The following is a 19,862-nucleotide window of genomic DNA, read 5'->3' as shown; positions in this document are numbered from 1 at the left end:
CTATTGCCAGAGTTATTCAGGCACATTTCTGTTACCATTGAGAAGGGAGAGAAAAATATCCCAGTGAGCTCACTGATGAAGACTTAGTGTTTGAGCTGAGTTGCAGTGGCAGAAATTACTGCCCAGTGGCTCATCCCCCATCAGTGATGTCAAGATCAACACTAGAAATTACAATGGTGGGTTTCAATCAGCGGAGGGGAAATCAATACCACATCTAGAGGGGGAAATAAATTGGACAGCTGAATATTGGTGTGTTCAATGCTACTAATTATCTAGTTAGGAAGCTACAAGTAATTAGGATAACATGCCTTTAAGAAGGAGAAACACTTTATGCAGTATTTATTAAAGACTGATTGTACAGTGGTAGAAATAAAACTTTCCTATTTTAGCTTCAGGATACCAAATCTCTCTGTATTTTTAAAGAGGATCTTCTTTGATAGGGAAATAGATAATGAGGCAATTGATTCCTCAAGCTCATTCACAGCCAGGCATCTTACTTAAAATAGCTTTTGTATGCACCAGTAAAGGGAAATAGTTAACAGAAAAGCTTCATGCTAAATAATAATTGATCATGCTGCAAAAATAAAATTAAAAAGCCCATAAATCAAAGAGGAAGCTTGAATTGTTAGCTTAGAATTACTTACAACAGAGAACATACAGACATCACATCTTCTACCATCCTAAGACAAATAAGACAAAGAAAAGAGAGACAGACAGAAGGAACTGACAAAAAAGATAAACCTACAAATACTGTTAATGTTAATGTGTTAAGGCCATCTGGTCATGCATATTTTCTACACCTTTTTTTTTAGCCTCTATTTTTTATTATGAAATACACAGGGAGGAAAAAAAAATACTCATCAAGCCCTGGAGTACTTTCAAATTCAAATCTGTACTTTTGACACACTTTCATCTTACAAAATGCATTTTTCAAAGCTGACGCCTCTGAGTTAAGTTCCTTTCAACACACTAACCGTTCGTGCCTTCCCTGATGGTAGCCACCTGCTTTCTTTTCAAAACACAGTGTTTGTTATTATCCAGAGATGTAAAGCTGTTGGTGAATGGCAGCTAAGCTTGAGGAAAGAGCAGGGTTAGGCCAGGTTTATTCACGGCTCCTGAGCTGTTACGACAGCACAGGAAAAGCTACTTGACCATTTCAAATCCTTCACCCAAGTCAAGAAAGAAAATGACATTTCCTGAAATCCCATCTCCTTTGGCTCTCATGGAAACCTAACTTTGTGGTCTGACAGAACAAATTGATTGTCCCAAAACTGCAAATGAACCTGGCCAAACAATTAAGGTTAAGAAAAGTTTTCATCTGCTACTCAGAAGCTTGGCACCTTCTGCTCTGCTCAAGTGTAATGGTCTTCAAAGGTGGCACCTTGTGTTTCTAAAGACAGCTTCCCATCACCCAGCAGGTCCTGAGCAATGTCTACACAAGCCACCTATTTTTACCCATCACTAGGAGGCGGCAGTCAGGAGGCATCACCTGCTCTTTGCTCACCATCACCTGAGCAGTATGAGCTGCCTCAATCCAGCTGGGCACTTAGGTGTATGACCAGACAGTAATTTCCATTGAGCTGGCAACCTCTTCAAAAAATCTCCTCTTTTCACATGGAGGTCAATGCTTAGACTGCTGCAGGTTTCATTTGAGACTAAACCCTGATTATTTGTATTGATTTAACACAGGTAAGACCTGGCAGAGGGCACAGAGCCAAAGCAGTACGATTCAGAATGGCTTTAACTCATGCCTGGCTTCAAATCCCACGGGTCTAACCTAGAAACTGCTGTCTTTCCATGAGAGGAACACATTTTCTAACCAGTCCATATAGTTTTGTTTCTACATCCCTCAATAATGCTAATAAAATCTCCTGGCTTTGCAAAATTGTCCATTAATTAGGTTTTAGAAGTGCTGGCAAATTACAGTACAATTTCCTTATTCAAACACCCTCCTTTCTATCCCTTAGAGCTGAAACCTTTTGCACTGGCTTCTCTCTCCTGTCCCTCAATGGGAGAACTGGCAAGGAGGGTCCTACAGCCCATCACCCTGCCCTGCCAGGGGTTCTCCTGCACGGGACCCCATGGAGGAGCCATGCTGAGGTTCCTTGTCAGGAAAAAGAGACACCCAAGACAGACAAAGCCACTGCTTCCCCGGGTATCCTCCAACAAGCCTTAGGCTTGTTTTCTTCTAGAAAGCATTATGGCTGGAGGCTACACTGTGTATAAATATGCAGATTCTCTCCTTTGTTAGAAACCTCTTGCTCAAGTAAGTTAAAGGGTTGCAGTGAGCAGACACATTCCTGAAAACTTCCTGACCTAAGAACCTGTAAGCCCTGCTCTAGTGTAATTCCCCATGGCGAAGAGCAGCGACGAACTTAAGGACAGGTTCTTCCTGTGATGGATCTTTCCAAGGATGGATGTGGTTTAGCAAATTCTTTGTAGTGTCACGTTGTCCCTAAATTAACAACCTTAGAATTGATTCTACTATTCAGAACAGATGGGTGGGCCTGAGAGGTTTATACTGGGGGTGCGTCAGCTCCACTGCAGCTCCTGGAGGACACAAGGAGGCTCTGGCTGGCAGCAAATATCAGACTTAAGGAGATGGTGGCATTAAAATTCCCCTCTCTTCCTCTGTACCTCCCCAGTAAGATTCAAATTGTTCCTCACTTGCAGTTAGGCATCTAAGTCTTCTTGGTTTAGACCAAACCAGTTTGGACTGCAGGCTTGGACAATGTGTCAGCTTATCACGAGTCTTCATTCCCACCTTGATCTCTGCTAAATTTCAAGCATACCTCAAAAAGATTGAACATGAGAAAAAAACAGGCTCCTCCCCTCAAAACCCAACTGAAGTATCAGGTGGTCTATACTTTCCATAAGTCAGAAATGCCACTAAAGTGAAAAAAAAAATTGACTTAAGCTTCCTCAAACCTGACAAGGGATGTGAATTAGAAGCCCAGAGGGCAGCAGGCTGCTCAGGAAAACCAAAACAACCTCCATCTCACTCTCTAAGGGAGGACATCTTTTGTACTGCTGTACATTAACCACCCTATCTCCAACTTCTCAGGCTTTTCATGTCTTTTAGTCACGTTAGCCAGCTGAAACAGTTAAGCCATGAAGGGACATGCACTGAGATGCATTTTTGTAGACACACGCAGGATATCGATTTCAAGTAAATGGGATATAAACTTCCTGATTACCAACTCAAAATAAACATGTCTGAGCAGATCAAGTAACATGCACACCAGCAAGTGAACTACAGGATCAATGCAGCTAGCCACTGAGGGTTTCCATCAAACATCTAAATAAAAAAATTCATCCTGCAATTTGCCAGCTGTGTCTAAAAGCCGGATACTTCCTGACTGTGCAGCAGTCTGGGAGATGTAAACCCCTCTGTGCCAGTGCAGCTCTTTCACAGAAAGGAAATGTTTCACATTAGTCTTGTATTTCATAGAAACAGAATCATTGAGGTTGGAAAGACCTCCAAGATCATCTAGTCCAACCATCCCCCTACCACCTGTATCACTCACTAACCCATGTCCCTAAGTACCTCATCCAACCTGAACACCCAGAGGGATGGTGACTCCACCTCTCCAGGCAACCCGTTCCGATACCCAACCACTCTTTCAGAGAAGGAACTTCTCATTTCCAACCTGAACCTCTCCTGGTGCAAATTGGAGTCATTCCCTCTTGTCCTATCGACTAGTTATCTGTTAGAAGAGGCTGACCCCCAGCTCCCCACAACCTCCTTTCAGGTAGTTGTAGAGAGCAATAAGCCTCCTCTTCTCCAGGCTGAACAGTCCCAGTGCCCTCAGCTGCTCCCCATCAAACTTGTGCTCCAGCCCCTTCATCAGCTTCGTTGCCCTTCTCTGGACACGTTCCAGGGCCTCGATGTCTTTCTAGTAGTGGGGGCTCAAAACTGAACCCAGTATTCGAGATGTGGCCTCACCAGTGCTGAGCACAGTGGGATGACCACCTCTCTGGTCCTGCTGGCCCTGCTATTCCTAAATACAAGCCAGGATGCTGCTGGCCATCTCAGCCACATGAGAACACTGCCGGCTCGCGTTCAGGTGGGTGTCAACCAACACCCTCAGATCCTTTTCCTCTGTGAAAAGAGTATTTACTTTTTAAAAAAATTATATTTCCTTTAAAAAAAAAAATCAATACTGCATACTCTTGTTTGAGGTTTTCTTTTAAAAACTGGAGGTTACTGGATAAAACCATCTTCCTTCTGAGTGCAATAGGAGATCTGTCATTACCTTACTATTTCACATCCTACTCACAAAAATTATGACACATAAAAATAGTCTTGACTGGTGTGAATGCCTTTATTACCTTGAAGAGTACCAAATTCCCTAGATGAGGTCACAGAAAATTTGGTACAAAACTGGCAAAATTTGGAGTTAAATCAGACTCAAAGCAACACTGAGCCCCCCAGACTCCAAAAATTCAATTGTTAGACTGGCAGCCTAATCTGGCTTGATTTAGTCCTGGTTCTGCCTTCCAGTCTGGAAAGATCAAGATCTTGAGGAAACTGGTTGCATTTCCCCATCATGAGTCCAGTTGTGTGGCTACCAACACCCAGCAGCATCATCTTCCTTTCTCTGTTCCAATATAAACCAGGGGTAGGAACATGCTGCTCCTAAGCTAGAAACATCTGTGCACTTTAACTTACGTTTTTAGTGGCGTCTTCTTCTTTTTTGCAGGTTTATTCAAGTTGTCTCCTTCAGTTCCATTTGTTTCATTGGCACTGGCTGGTATCTCAAAGGAAGCTGGCGATTTAGAGGGTGAGCTGGCTATCTTAGAAGAGGATTTGAAAGGGTCAATAGAGTCCTCACACATGTCGGGCTCAAAACTGTAGGTTTGTTGAGGCAGTTTGGGCGATTCTTGCATTTTTGTACTAGATGAGAAGGGGTTAAAATTGGGATCATCCCACTTGTCGATATCAAAAGTGTAGGAGCCTTTTGTGATGGGGATTTCGTTTGGATCAGCGGGTGACTTGGTGGGTGTGGTTGGAGCACTGTCAAGCTTTTCCACTGACTTTTTAGTCTTTGGCCTCCGTAGCGGCATTTTAGCACCGGGCTTTTTCCCTGCTTTTTTGGGAGGAGGAATATTCTCCTGCTGGTCCTCACTCCCCCCTTTTTCTTCAGAGTAATCAAACTCCAGCCTCACTGCAACGCCTTTGACTGGAGGGTCTTCTTGTCCTCCAGTGTCAGGCGGAGTCACCTCCACAGCCTCCGGTGCCGTTGTAAGAGGTAGCGTTTTCTTATTGGCAGGGGGAGAGTTTTGTACTTTGCTGCCTCCAGTGCTAAATGAGCTAATCCCTTCAAAACTCTCTGGATCCGAGGGGTAGGATCCTTCAGGCACAGGCGGGGCCTCCTGTTTCTCAGCAGAGATTTTAGAAGGTTCAGTACATTCGGGCTTTACTGAGTCAGCCTTTGCTTCAGACACTGGTTTATCCTCACCTGGGGTGCAAGCTGCTTGGCCAGGGTCAGATGGTTCTTGGGGAGTCTCCTTCACCGGTGGAGCATCCAGAGATTTTTTGGCTGACTGCTTCTTTTTTATGGAAGCTGGTCTGGATTTCTTTGTTCTCTTAAGGGTACTAGAAGCACTACTTGAGCCGGTACCGTACACATCTGCTGCCGGTGCTAATGTCTCACTATTGCCAAGGTAAGATGCTCCATCAAAATCACTGGCTTGCAAGCTAAGAGACCGAGACAACGTAGACTTGGAAACTGGGACTGAATCGGTAGATTTCCTTCGAACATTCGCTTTGGGATCACGACTCTTCGATTCTGGAGAGCTCGGTCCTAAGGCATGGAGAGAATCGACCAACTCAATGTTATCAAAGTCCAAGTTGTAAGTTCCACTGCTGGCTATTGGCTTGTCCTCATCGAAGACGGTGGAAAAAGAATGGGAAGGGGGACGGAAAGGGCTTTCTTCAACTGATTCACTGTGTGACACATCGGTTACGGGTGCGGTTTCTGAACATAATCCTGTGAGGACAAACAGAAAACTCTGTGACTTTTAAGCACTTTCTGAAAACTGGAGCTTAATAAACTTTAATATAACCTTGCATTACCACAAGTAAAAAAATATAAATAAATGGACTAAGCAATGATTGAAGGGCAGACAAACCAAAGTGACGTTTCACAGAACGTTAGGGGTTGGAAGGGTCCATGAAAGATCATCTAGTTCAATCCCCCTGCCAGAAGCAGGATCACCTAGATTAGGTCCCACAGGAACGCATCCAGGAGGGTTTTGAAGGTCTCTAGAGAAGCACACTCCACAACTGCTCTGAGCAGCCTGTCCCAGGACTCTGCCACCCTCACAGTAAAAAAACTTGTCTTTATGTTCATATGGAACCCTCCTGTGCTCCAGCTTCCACCCATTGCCCCTTGCCCTATCATTGGACATCACTGAGAAGAGCCTGGCTCTGTCCTCCTTACACTCACCATTTACATATTTATAGACATTGATGAGGTCAGCCCTCAAGTCTCCTCTTCTCCAAGCTAAAGAGGCCGAGCTCCCTCAGCCTCTCCTCATAAGGAAGGCGTTCCCCTCCCTTAATCATCTTGGTGGCCCTGTGATGGGCTCTTTCAAGGAGTTCTATGTCCTTCTTGAACTGATGAGCCCAGAACTGGACCCAATATTCCAGGTGTGGTCTCACCAGGGTAGAGAGGGAGAAGGACCTCTCATGACCTACTAACCACCCCTATTCTAATATAGCCCAGAATGCAATTATCCTTCCTAGTCTTGAGGACACAGTTCTGTCTCATAGTCATCCTGCTGTCCACCTGGACCCCTAGGTCCCATTCCCCTGTGCTGGTCTCCAATACAGCAGGGTCCCTTCCAGCCCAAAGTGTTCTATGATTCACTGAAAATTGTTCATAAAAGTAATACAGCCAGAGAATCAGTAACTACTTTTAGTGAGAAGCTGTGAGTGCATTAAGAACAGGAAAAATACAGCTTTTCTTTGTTTCAAAAGAAATGGTATGTCAGCATAGAGACTACAAGGATTCTTATTTATGGATGTAGAAGACAGAGAAGATTTAAGGGAACTGAACACATCTCCCAAAGCAGTACCTGAGACTAGTACCACGTATTTATTCCCAGAGATTGTCACAGGAGCGATAGCTACACAGTACCTCTTGTAAGGCTGCATAAATTGACTAAATTATGTCAATTAAAATAGTTTTTTCATGTGTTTTTCTGCTAAATGAATGCGATAAGGTTTATTTCTTTTCCCCTTCATCTCCTCCAGGTTGGGCTTGGTTTCAGCGGGGCTGATTGCTCATTAATTAGACTTGATTTGCCAGCCAGGCTGGAGCTCACTTCAGACACATCACTCTGACACCGACAGGCCTGCTGCTGAGGGGACTCAGAGCACCATAAAACTCCAGCATCAGGGTAATCTGTACATTTCACACTGACACAGGGATGGAAGACTCTTAGGGGAATACATTACAACAAACACTGGTGCAGCAAATACGTCTGCAGAGCATGAATGTAGGTCAGCATGAAATAAAGGGGGATTTGAACAAGGAGTCATCTGCAATTAAGCATCACTTTCATTACAGTGTGTGCTAAAGGCCTCAGCAGGATTGAGGGCCCCTGGTCAAAGTCAGTATAGACACGTGTTAAAACAAAACAAAGCAAAATAAACCCGAAACAAAATGAAAGAGACCCAAAGCAAAACAAAAAAGACCCAAAACAAAATGAAAGAGACCCAAAGCAAAACGAAAAAGACCCAAAACAAAATGAAAAAGACTCAAAATAATTAAAAATAAAAACAAAATCAAAAATAATTAAAATAAAATAAAACAAAATCCCCAAAATCAAATCAAATCAATGCCCTGCAGGACTGTAAATACCAGGAATGGCAGAGGGGAGGTTAGGGATGCATCACAGAGGCAAAGGGAGTGAAACAAGGCTTTCCATCTGCTCCAAGCAAAACAGCATTGAAATTTGGTGTGCTCATGGTGCAGAGCTTTAATCTTCCTTAATTGCTTATTTCACAACTTCCTCCTAATCAAATCCTTCACTGGGAGTACAGATTTCTGCAGAGTGTCGCTCGACTCGCTACTGCGACATTTTTATTGTCTCTTTGTGAAAGAATCTGTGGAAGAGGCTCAGAAAACATGGCTTTTGGAAGGATTGAAACTGCTGTTGGATTCTTTTGCACTGAAACAGAATTGGGTCAGTATTAGTAAGAGCAGGAATGCTGGAGAGGAAGACATGAAGGGTGCTCACTACCGCGGGACAGCACGGATTTATTACTACAAGGAGACATGAAGATCATTCTTTCCTGACATTAACATAATTAACTCCAAAGAATCCTTTAAATCACAGAATTAAACAGCATTTCTAACCACAGCATTTTATAAAAACGCAATTTGATGGGAAAGGAACACAGTACAACACAAGCCATCGCAACACAAGCTACAAAAATTAAGATGCTGAGCTTTATAAAGCACTCCAAGAAGATGAGTGATAGCAGGGAAGCCCACACTGCCATAAAAATCTAGCCAAGCCCCCCCAAATCCCCCTTGTTCCATTCATTAAAAAGGAAGGTCCAAGTTCTGCTCCTTCCACAAGGCAATTTCTTCTCAGAAAAATTTTGCCTGGGTCAGGTATGAAAAGTCAAAATAAGCCCCAAATCAAAGGCAAGAACAAAAAGACCTCCTTGCATCCGGGAGTGGGACCTCTAAATGGGAGCTTCAGGGCATTTATCTACCTGTCATGTATCAGGGCTGCAGCAAAAGTGCTGCAAAGACATTATGGGGCTGTTTACATTGATAAATGACATTTCTGGTGCAAAAAGCAATCAGAAAATAAAAAATACTCCTGGTCAACTACAGAAATGTTGGAGGGGTTTGTACATTACAAAGTAACATAATTTTGATGGCACTTGAGGTGCCAGTGAAGACTCTACATCCCCTGAGAACAGCAAGGTAGAGACAGCCTGCTTTAAATGAAGATGCCTAAACAATCTAACAGAGTAATGAACCCCACACATATGGTCCCACCTGTCCACTGATGAGGATATCAAACTAATGACATTGCTGCCACCACCTCATATTGAATATGAAACAGCAGGAGGCATGCAAAGGTTTAGATCAGTCTTTTTTCCAGCCTTAGGAAGGAAGTGCAGGAGCTCAAGTGCAGAAGCTGAGTGGTAGTAGCCACTGAAGCAGCCAAGGCAAGGGCAGGCTTGTTTCCTTTTGATGCAGCATCACTGATCTCCTCCTCACCCATGGAGCTCTGAGTACCACTCTCAGCACTGCAGTTCCCCAGGGCATCCCTCTCCAGGGAGGTGTTTACAAAAAAATATTCCAAAAGCTAAACTTTGGAACTTCAGATTTGTTTTAGAGAGTCATTTAAAGAAGAAAAGTAAGCATCTGCACCACCTGTGAGCTTATTGAATCTAAATCTGAACTCTTTCCTTATAAATAATGAAGATATATTAAGGGCTTAGAACACACAAAGTACTCCTAGCTATTTTAAAATATTTTTCTCCTTAAATTATAAGAAATCCTTCTAGTGGAGGAGCTGCTCTGTGTGCTAGGACATTGGAGCATGTTGTTCTTTGCTGAAGTATCTCAAAATAGAGAGAAACCTAATAGGCTGAAAATAGGCTTTAATGCTGCTGAGCTGGAAACAAAATGAAACACCATTTTGAAAGGCTTAGAAACAAAATTTAACAAGATCTAATAAAGCAAATACAGAGGAATTTAAATTCTAGTTCTGTTTTCTAGAGAAAAGCAAAGGCAAACCCTTGGGAAATGCATACAGCATGCACCCACGTACTGTTATAATGAAATAACTCAGGAGAGAAGTACATCTTGCTGAAAGCATATGGGCACTGGAATTGCCTAATGCTAGAAATTCTGAAACACAGGTTAAGTTCTTGCTTGTTATGAAAAGCCTTTGAAGTCAGGAAATCAATTAGTAGTGTGGGGTTTTTTTTAAAAAAAAAATCTGCAAAGATACTTTTGCTGTTTATTCAGAGAGAAAACTTTGTCTATAAAATTTATTTTCAATTTTTCTGTGTGAGGCTTCAAGAGGATAAACACTGAATAAGAATGTTTTCCATATAAAAAATTCAGTTTGTTTTTGTCTGGGTCATCATCTCTCTACTGGAAAGCCTGACCTCAATTTCCTTGGCACAAGAAGACCTGAGTATAGATGCCCCATCTCCTGCTCAGCTGGCTGTAGTTCATAGTGGGGACTCTCACACCTCCCCTGTGTATATAATCTGAACTCATTAATCAACTGGCAAAGAGGGGGGCAGAAGACATTCCTCTGCCTGGCCAGGAATTCCTGCCCAGAAACAAGGTGTTTAATTTTTTATCATTTAAAGTGCTACTAAAATAACATAATAAAGAAACACCCTCATTTGCCTCAAGAGTATAACCCACATTCCCCAGGAGGAATGAAGCATTTAGGGAGGAAGGGAAGGGCTCATTAGTGACTCTTCCCAGGATTCAGAGGTAGTTGCCATGCGTTACTCCTCTTCCTCTCCAGACTCACCCATAGCCTGACTGCCCTCTTCTGCTCTGTGCTGATGGACCAGAAGGTTTTACCCCACCAGGAGCTGGCACAAGCCCAGGATGAGCAGAGCTATCTCTCACTTTCCTCATATTTATTAAACTAGAGTTGAAGTCAACCTAATTAAAAACTCTCCTCTTGGCTTTCCAGCAGCGGGGTCCAGCTGTTGGTGCTAATGATACCGTGCAACACAGCCCCAGCCGGCTGCAGGAGTAATTATTGTCAGATAGAGATGAAATAATCCTTTTAAACACTTACTAGGCTTCCTCCTTCCACCCAAACGCACGCTCTGTCACCAGCCCCATGCAGAAGGCGAAGCCACGCAGCTGGTAAACCAGATGCCCAGCTGGGCGTCGCTGCCTCTCTCTGTGTGTGTCAGGCTCTCCGGTTGCCTGTATTCCTCACTCCTCTTTTATTGAAGCCTATTAATGTAGCTGTACGGTACCAATGGGGAACTCTGCTCCAACTGCCCATAACCCCTGAGGAAGGGATTCATTCCCACATGCGTAACCTATGAGGTAAGGAAACTACAAGGCAGCTCAAGTGGCTTAGGAAGTACAAAACGTTTCCCTGTTCGTGTTGCTGAAGAACAGAGAAACACCTAAGCCATGGTCTTAGAATTAGGAATTTCTTCTAAAGATTTCCCAAACGAAGGAAAGCTTTGTGTTGCCCTCCTACATTTGCATTTTTTCTGCATTAGGCATCTCCCTTCCCCTGTTGGATAACTGCATTTTCCATAATTTTGGCGTGCTGCACAGAGCTCTGTTAGTTTGTGTAACTTGCCCCCCATGGTCAAATCTTACTTGCAAATGAAATGTTTTCATCGCTGCCACCCAACGGCCTTCAATAGAGCTCAGACTGGCTGTGAATAGATACATTCAGTTCCCTACCTTTCTCCAGAAATATCTGAAAGCAAGGACAGGGAGATCTGGGATGTAGGGAGAAAAAAAAAAAAAAAAAGACTCACATGTGCCAAGGAAGCACATGTGTAATCAAGGGTTTGAAGATAATCTACTGCAGTAATTAAAAACACACTCCAGTCCTGTTTAGCATATGCGTTCTTTTGTTCTCTCAGCACTTATTTTGTAACCATCAGATAACAAAAGATTAGAAAAAAGGAAAGAAGATGGAGGGTGAGCAATGTTTGCTGCAAGGGAGAGGGACCTCTAACTGCACCGAAGAAAAACTGTCAGGATGTCTCAGTATTTCATTTTTATTCCTGCAGAATCAGTTGGTTGAATGTCTTCCCAGCTTCTTATGAACTCCTCTAATAAATCATGATCTTAAAGAGCATTTTGTAATCCCAGGAATTTAAAATCCCACGAATGCATTAGGTGGCTCAAGACATCTGCAGGACTTATTTGTCACTTTTCTGAAGGTTTCAATCAAAGCTGGACAGCCTTTACAATGCACAAATTGCTCTGCCCATTGCTAAACACAGCCACTCCTGCAGTGGAAAACAGAAGCTTTAAAATGCCACATGTGATGTATACATCCTTCCCAAAGAAATATGAGTGAGCTTTAGCCTGCTCAGAGCAAAATTACCTTTCCACAATTTAGCCAGGTGATCAAGACGACTCGACTTTCAGATGGGAAAGACGACAGCATAATGGGGGATTCAATCTTAAATTGTTGGGCTGTCACCTGACAGCCCAAACAAAGCTATTTTGGGCTAACAGGAGTGCTTCCTACTCCCCCATCTTCCATCACTCAATTTGGAGAACAAAGAGCACTTCTCAGAATGTTCCCTTTTCAAATGTTACTTTGCCAGCATGTACTGATTTTTGTGTATGTATATTTTACATACCTTCACACACGCTCCTGTGCTCCTCCTATACTGCACCATAACAAAATGCCATACCACAGAGCCAATGTAAATATTTCTATTGTTCTATGAGCTTTTTGTTTGCCTTCTCCTTCAGCTGATAATACGTTTGAAAATGACATTTCATTAACTGTCATTGCTAATTGTGCTTACCCAGGTACCTGCATCTGTTTTCCTAGTAAACTTCTCTTTTCTTCTGTGTCAGATGTTACAGACAAATTATCTAATACTTTATTCCAAGGAGCAACTGAATGGATTTCCTCACAGAATGGATAAAGCCCAGTCTACAACAACTAATCGTCCAGGAAACATTTTATTAGCATCAATTCCTTGCCTGTCCTAACACCAACACCTCCCTCCAGTTTCAGGTTCAGATCAGATGTTAGGAAAAAAATATTTTTCTGAAAAAGTTGTGGGGCTGTGGCACAGGCAGCCCAGGGAGGGTGTTGAGTCCCCACCCCTGGGTGTGTTTAACAGACGGGGAGATGAGGTGCTCAGGGATCTGGTTTAGCATAGGATGGGAACGGTTGGACTTGATGATCTTAAAGGTCTTTTCCAACCTTGTGATTCTGGGAATCCCCAGCAACCTCTCCCCCTCATCACACACTCATTACCTGTGTCTTCCAAGGGCAGCTGGGGTTTTAGTTCTTGTTCTGCTACGTCTGCTACAACCGCTGCTGCTGCTGCCGCTTCGGGGGGTGGCTGCGGAGGTGATGGTGGTGCCTTTACCGGTGTAGTGGACTCTGGGGTCTCAAAGGCTTCTTCAGAGTCAGAGCTCCTGGTGAAAAATCAGATGAGACACTAGTGAGCAGAGTGAAGATTCATGTTGGCACCTGAAAACACAGGGACAGACAGACCTTAGCTATCAGGCTACATCTGCATTGCCTAAAGGAGACTTTACATTGCTTCCTGAGCAGATTATAAGGCTTTGCTCTTCTCCATATAGAAATATGTCATTTAAGATTGTGAAGGAAGACAACACTGACCCCTGTGTTAGGGAGTTCTAAAGTTTTCCTTGGTACAAGCATTCCTAAATCAAGAGCTTTCACAGCTTCACCAAGAAACCCATCTAAAACAGCATCCGATTCCTGCATGTGCTCCTGCAGGTGGGAAAGCACCCTTGGAGATACCTGAAGGGCAGCAAATCCTTGTGCCCCCTGCTCCCATGGAAATACTACAATCTATTCTTCACAAAATTTTACCAGAGTCCTTTTCAAGCAGTGAGCATGTGGCTTTGTTACACCAGGTGAGGCAAGCTGTAAAATGCATGGAGTCCTGGTATTGACAATAATCTTCTTCTAGCACCATGTGCTCACATGGACACAAAAACCCCAGCAAGAAACCAGCAGCCCCCACAATGGAGCCAGTCAAACAGAACACAGGCTTGAAAGGCAACCACTGTACGAAGTGATGGGTGACCTCAACATGAAGTGAAGACCCAAACCACCCAAGGACTCACTCTTACAGCAGTACAACCTTAGGAAACAGTCCGAGACCTGAAAACTAGAGATCTTACTTGTTCTTAAACCAAACCGTGACCAAATTTTTAGCATTTTTCCTTGAAGCCTTTCTTTGGGAGCAAGGAATGCAGTAAACAATGGTGTCATATTCCATATGCACCAAACATATGTTCACTATACGGTCAGTAAGCATTTCTGTGGATCAGCTGCAGATTTTTTCACTGCCACTCTGCAGTACAGTGCACTGAATAGGAGAGTTTCCTAAAGGGCAGGACTGATGTCCCTCCTTCCAGTGATTCTTCACATGGCTGTGGTCTCCACTGCTCCTCACAGCTGTCCACATCTACATGCCAGTGCAATGGGATAAAGTTTGCCAGGGGATGAAAAGCCATTTCACCCCCCAGAAGCACTCTATGAGCCACCCTGAATCAAGGACTCTTCTCACTTTGTTCCAGTTAAAAGCAAACTTGGAGCTGCCAGATTCTGTTCGGTTCCTCAAAATTCAGGATTATTTTAAGCAGCTCAATGTCAGGAGAAGTGCAAGTACAGGATTTGCATTTGAATACATTTGCCTAAATCTATCACAGCCTGAAGCCTGTGGTGAGATGGGGAAGAAAAGACCCTGGGTATCACCCTTGATTGTCCCTAGATGCATCCACTGAGCCTGGGTGGGAGCTCCCACCTCCTTGTACTTCATCAGGACACAGGTGTGACCCAGCACCGACTCCTCAGCAAAGTGAGAGGATTTCTACTAGCTAATAGCTTGGCATGTTCACCTTACTTGGAGGTTTTGGGAGATTTTTATCTGATGTCATGGTCTGGGGCGCTGTTCAAAAATAGCATGCCTGCCTTTAAATGATATCTGTTGCTGCAGCTTCTCAAAATACCTTCTCTGTGTCATTGCTTAAACCATGCTCATTCATCAGGCCACAGAAGTGGAAGAGGTAGGCTGCAGCATTTTAAATTACAGCCCTTCAAAGATGCATCAGGCTCTAAGTTCAAAATATTTTAAGCTTCCGAAGAGCTGCAAACAAAAAGGTTCTGTAAATAATGCTGCACAATAGGTATTCAACAGAATGATGCTTCCACAGAGCTGGTTTGGGAAACTTTTGGATTGAAGAATCAAAGAGAAACAGAGTTGTGTGACATTTCCTCAGTAGCATTTCTTCTGTCATAAAAGTAAACCTAGAAAGTTATCATCCAAACCAACAAGGGGAAAAAGAATTCATATCTCTCAGGCTTTCGTGTAATTCTGCATTGTCCTGTGCTGGATTCATGTTTCACTCTCTTAATTTCAAAGTGTTGCTCTGTAATACTGGAACAAGAACATTTGGGCTCCTTTTTCCCAAACTGTCTGTACAGCACATATAACAAATACATGGATACATCTAATACAGCTGAAACTGGAAAAAAAATTTCTCTATTTTCATGTCCTACTCATATTTTAACTGGCCTGATTGAGCAAGTTCTGTGTCTTCCTTTATTTAAATGGCAGAAATGTTCTGCACATGTTTATCTCCCTTTGAAATGAGCTACCTTTGTTTCCTTGGCCTCTTCCTTGGATGAGGCATAAGCATTCGAAGCAAAGAGAAATGTCTGCTCTTTTCCATTCCCTGTATGAGCTTCCACTCCAGAGAAGCCTCCTGAGTTCGTGGACAGACAGTTGTGCCTGAGCTCCAGCACAAGGCTTTGTTTTGCTAACATTTTATAAGCTCCAAAAGATTCTGATGCAATACTCCTAATTTGTAGCTACACCCCTCCACAGGCAGCAGCATAATCAAGAGCTGTCTTAACCATGACCCAAATACTGCTGAGTTTGTTATAAGATGTTTAACCAAGAGATATGAAGGGAAGCTGAACACCAGAGAATCATTCTTTATCATAGCCTGGGATATGGTAGAGTATAAAGCCTGGAAGGACATACAAGGACTATGATTCAAGGGCTATGTTCTATATATCCTGGAAAAATCAGATCCTGTGTTCAGTTTTCCTTAGTGAAAACACAGCTGGTCTCTCACACCAGGTATTTTTAAGACCACAGTCTTAAAGAAAAGGTTTTCCCAGAACAACAGGATTTCCTGTGAAAAGGAAATTGCATATTTCAGCCAGTCCTATTCATAAAGCTTTTTTTCTGAGAAATACATGGAATACCCAGAAAGAACATAATGCTGCTGTGAAGTTCACAGTGTGACACAGGTTGCCAAACTGTGATATGCCGTTGGCATCGGCCCCGATTCAAAGGTGTGTGTGGAGCAGCCACCACAGATCCAGCTGTGGGCAGCATCTCACAAAAGGAATCAGAAACACAGAGTTCCAGAACGGTTTGGGTTGCAAAGGACCTCAAAGCCCCCCCAGTGCCACCCCCTGCCATGGGCAGGGACACACTCCACTAGCCCAGGGTGCCCAAAGGCCCATCCAACCTGGCCTTGAACCAAGGATCCAGAGGAAGCCACAGCTTCTCTGTGCACTCTGTGCCGGCCCCCCCCCACCCTCACAGGGAAGGATTTCTTCCTTTAGGAAGAGCTCTTCTATCATCTCAAATATCATTCTGAAGCTCCAGTCAAGGATGAAGGAGGGTGAGATGGGACACATGGGTGTTAGAGATGAGGAACTCCTTTGCTGGCCCCAGCCCACAAAGCTGTGGAGATGGGGCATGCAAGTGCAGACTCTGAGTCTGCAGGAGTAGTTTGTGGGGCAGGGATGAAGGCAAGGCTGCAGAAAGGAACATACATTCACAGGTCCCTGTAGCCAGCTTGGGGAATTAGTGGGAGCTTGCCTTCAGAGCACAAGCAGTGTATTTCCATCTGCATCCTTTGGGCTGTGTTCAGACTGGGACAAAAATAAAGCATCCACTGTGGAAGCTACAAAGTGATTAGACAATAGTAACAGACTACAAAATGAGCATAAATATTCTTCTGGCCCCCTTTTTTCAGCTCCTGTCTTGGAACATAAATGCAACACAGAGAGATGGGGGAGAGAAGCAGGGGAGAACTGAGAGACGCGAGACTCACTCTAGACCAACACAACTCTGGCAACCTCGTGTCACCTTGGGGAGCAGGAGCACTCCCACCCTCATCTGGGATCTCTGAGGTCTTGCCCAGCCTGTTATACAAATCTCCAGAGGAAATACTGAAGGGAGTCACTGGGGTTGATGTTTCTCACCTTCGACCTTGCAGAAATCCAGCCTCTTACATCATGTTATCTATTATCTTTATAAGCCACAGATGCTTATAATTTTAAGTCCTCCTCTATTTCAGAATGAAAAATATTGTCTGTCACTACAGCCTGAAAGCACTCTGTAAGCAAGAATGAGATTCCTTCGTTCCACTACCTCTCCTCACCCCAGTGAGGTCATCCTAGCTGTCACTTGGAAACTCAATTCATGAACACATAGCTTGCAGGAGAGCCGTGGCCTTCAGCTGCACCAGGAACACTGCCACCTGAATCAGGTTCTTCTCATATCTGTACTACAGCAGCATGACCACTGCAAGCATGCACCCTGCTTTTATCCCACAGCCTTTGACACAGGGACTGAGGTCAGCAGCACTGCTTCCTATGGAGGGGCAAAAGGGAGTGAGTCTGGGACCGGCGAGTGGCCAAGATAGCTCCACAGGCTTTTGCAGAGTTACTTCACACCTAAAGCCAAATCTATATAGATTATAAATAGCTTATAGCCTGCTTCTGCTAAAGAAACCCAACCCAAACCACGCCTAAGTACACTATGGAGCATGGATCTACTGGTGTGCAATACAGACACCCTGGAGAGGGGTGGTGGTGGGATGTTTGAAGTTTTGATGCATCTCCAGCTCCTGCCTTCCTCAAGCAGCAGTGTCTGTGCTGGGAACAGGGACCAGGGCCAAAGGAGCTGCTCTCCACCAGCTTGGCTTGTGGAACTGAGAGTGACAGCATCGAGACCAGCTTCAGGGGCATCTCCTCCATCAGAGCCCAGGTGAACTACCTCTGTCCACCTGTATTGAAATCTGGGTCTTTTCCTCCCAGCTTGGCTTTCAGGAAGAAGCACGCTACACTTGCTCACCAGCAGAACACACCTCACATTAATTGAGGTCTCTCATAGCTGTCAGTGATGTCCCCAATGCCCAGCTAGCACTGCAAACACTCATCCTTCTTGTTGGCACTCAAAGAAAACTCTGCCCACTGGTTTTATTTTGCTTCTATTTGTTTTACTGACATCAGATGAGAGGCGATTGTTTCATTCTCATGGTGTATTTGGAAATATGATGTATGGGGCGGGGGGGGGGAGGTCAGGTAATCTCACAACATGCACACACCCCCAACAAAACTGAACCCTGCTCCATTGCCACCAGAGAGTGCTTGCAGGGAAATGAAACAAAAGCAAGGACTCCAAAGGCTTACTAGGGAGCTGCATTGAACATTATCCTCTAATTGTGGTGTGGGAGGCACCTGGAAACAGAGAGACATGGAGGGCTGTGTCAGATGATGAGCAGTTCCTAGCTGATCGATTTTAACTGGCAGTGGCTTCTAAAGCCTTTTCCTGAGATACAGCTGTATTCCCTGAGGGCCAGGAGACAGAAATGGGTAGTTTGTCTTTTCTTCCATCTCATCTTTAGATCCACATGTTCTTTACAAGGGGCTAGAGATGCAGTTCAAGGGGAAAATGACTGGCCAAGTACATCCATCACCTCCAGGCTCCATAAGCCCACAGTTGAGTTATCTGCAGATGTTTCCCTGGGCCTTAAGAATCAAGTAACACAAACAAGAGCGTGCAAGACATGTGGATTGGTTACCAGAAGCTCAACACTTGGTTCCTGTACTGAGATTTCCATGCACCAGAGGCACTAACAGGGCTCTGAGATGAAGAGGGAGCCCAAAGCCGTGTGATGGAAGAACCCAAATGAGCAAACACTGACACATAAGCACGACCTGGAGCAACACCTAAAGGCAATGGGCAGGCTCCAACAGACCCAGCCCTCCAAAGCATCTGTAGCTGCAGTAACATAGAGTTTAGTTTTAAATTTCCCATCAGTATTTACTGAACAATTTATCATACACCATGAGAAGAATGTAAAGAAAGAAAAACACAAAACAATTTCTTATAAGATTCAATTTAGCACTGAAGATGAATTTTGGTTTTTATTCCTGTAAATCCCACTGGCAGACAAGCTGGAAATAAAAAGGAGGAATGAGTTCTGTATTCTCCTCTCCATTGATTTTCTGAGATGATCCCTAAAACCTGCATGAATAATTCAGGTCTGGTTTGCCGATGAGATCAAGACCAGGGATGCAGATCTGGCTGTACCTAACTGAGGTCAATCTGTTTTGAGCATTACTTAGGGAGGTGAAAGAACCTTTCCAGGTTCCCTGCTCCATTTGCAATACAGTTCTTTAAAAAAACACCCAAATAAACAACAACAAAAAGAAGAATACTGAGGGAAGATGTGTCAGTGATATGGAAACCATGGTCAGTTCACTCTGCATCCACCCCCAGCCTGCCTCATCTGCTCTGCCTGGGATCTCTTAGAGCAGGAACAGCTTCTTGCTGTGCATGTGTGCAGAGCCCAGAGGGGAAAAGAGACTGATCCATACATACTATATTTGAGGGGTTTTTTTCCTTCTACTTATATAAAATTCAATAACAATCACTTATAATTCATCTTGAGGGATCACTCCTACTGCAGTTATGCAGCTCTGTAACACAGAGATATTTGTGATTTTTAAATTATTAATAATTTTAATGTTTTTCTTTCAGACTCTTACAGATATAACTCCAGATCAGAATTCAAAACCACCAAGAAATCCCAAACTGTAATTCCATTCCTGGGGATGAAGTCACCAATGCAGGCCAGCAGTCATTAGCTGACCAAAGGGCTAGCTCACAAAGACCAAGAATATTCTGTAGCTACAACAAAAGGTCACTTCTTTCATCCCAGCACTAGGTTCTATCAAAGATGTGTCAACTTTGCACGCTATAATTTTTGTGCAGTATTTGCTTACTCAGGAACTTCCAGCTAAAATGACATTCCACATTAATTAGCTTCTTTTAACATGAT

General features: G+C 43.8%; 1 protein-coding gene across 1 annotated transcript in view; it reads right to left on the bottom strand.

Moving 5' to 3' along the window:
• The window catches only part of TACC2 (transforming acidic coiled-coil containing protein 2), a gene marked incomplete at its 5' end in the record, with an annotated part of 132,523 nt that overhangs the window by 32,873 nt on the left and 79,788 nt on the right, over positions 1 to 19,862 (bottom strand). The window contains 2 exons of the mRNA XM_084265327.1: positions 4,673 to 5,993; positions 12,988 to 13,151. Of these exons, the coding sequence (XP_084121453.1) occupies positions 4,673 to 5,993; positions 12,988 to 13,151 (1,485 nt within the window). The remainder of the gene's footprint in view (positions 1 to 4,672; positions 5,994 to 12,987; positions 13,152 to 19,862) is intronic.

This window comes from Gallinula chloropus (genome assembly GCF_964237585.1).
Source record: "Gallinula chloropus genome assembly, chromosome: 5".
NCBI lineage: Eukaryota > Metazoa > Chordata > Aves > Gruiformes > Rallidae > Gallinula > Gallinula chloropus.
This window is presented reverse-complemented; position numbering and strand designations above follow the sequence as displayed.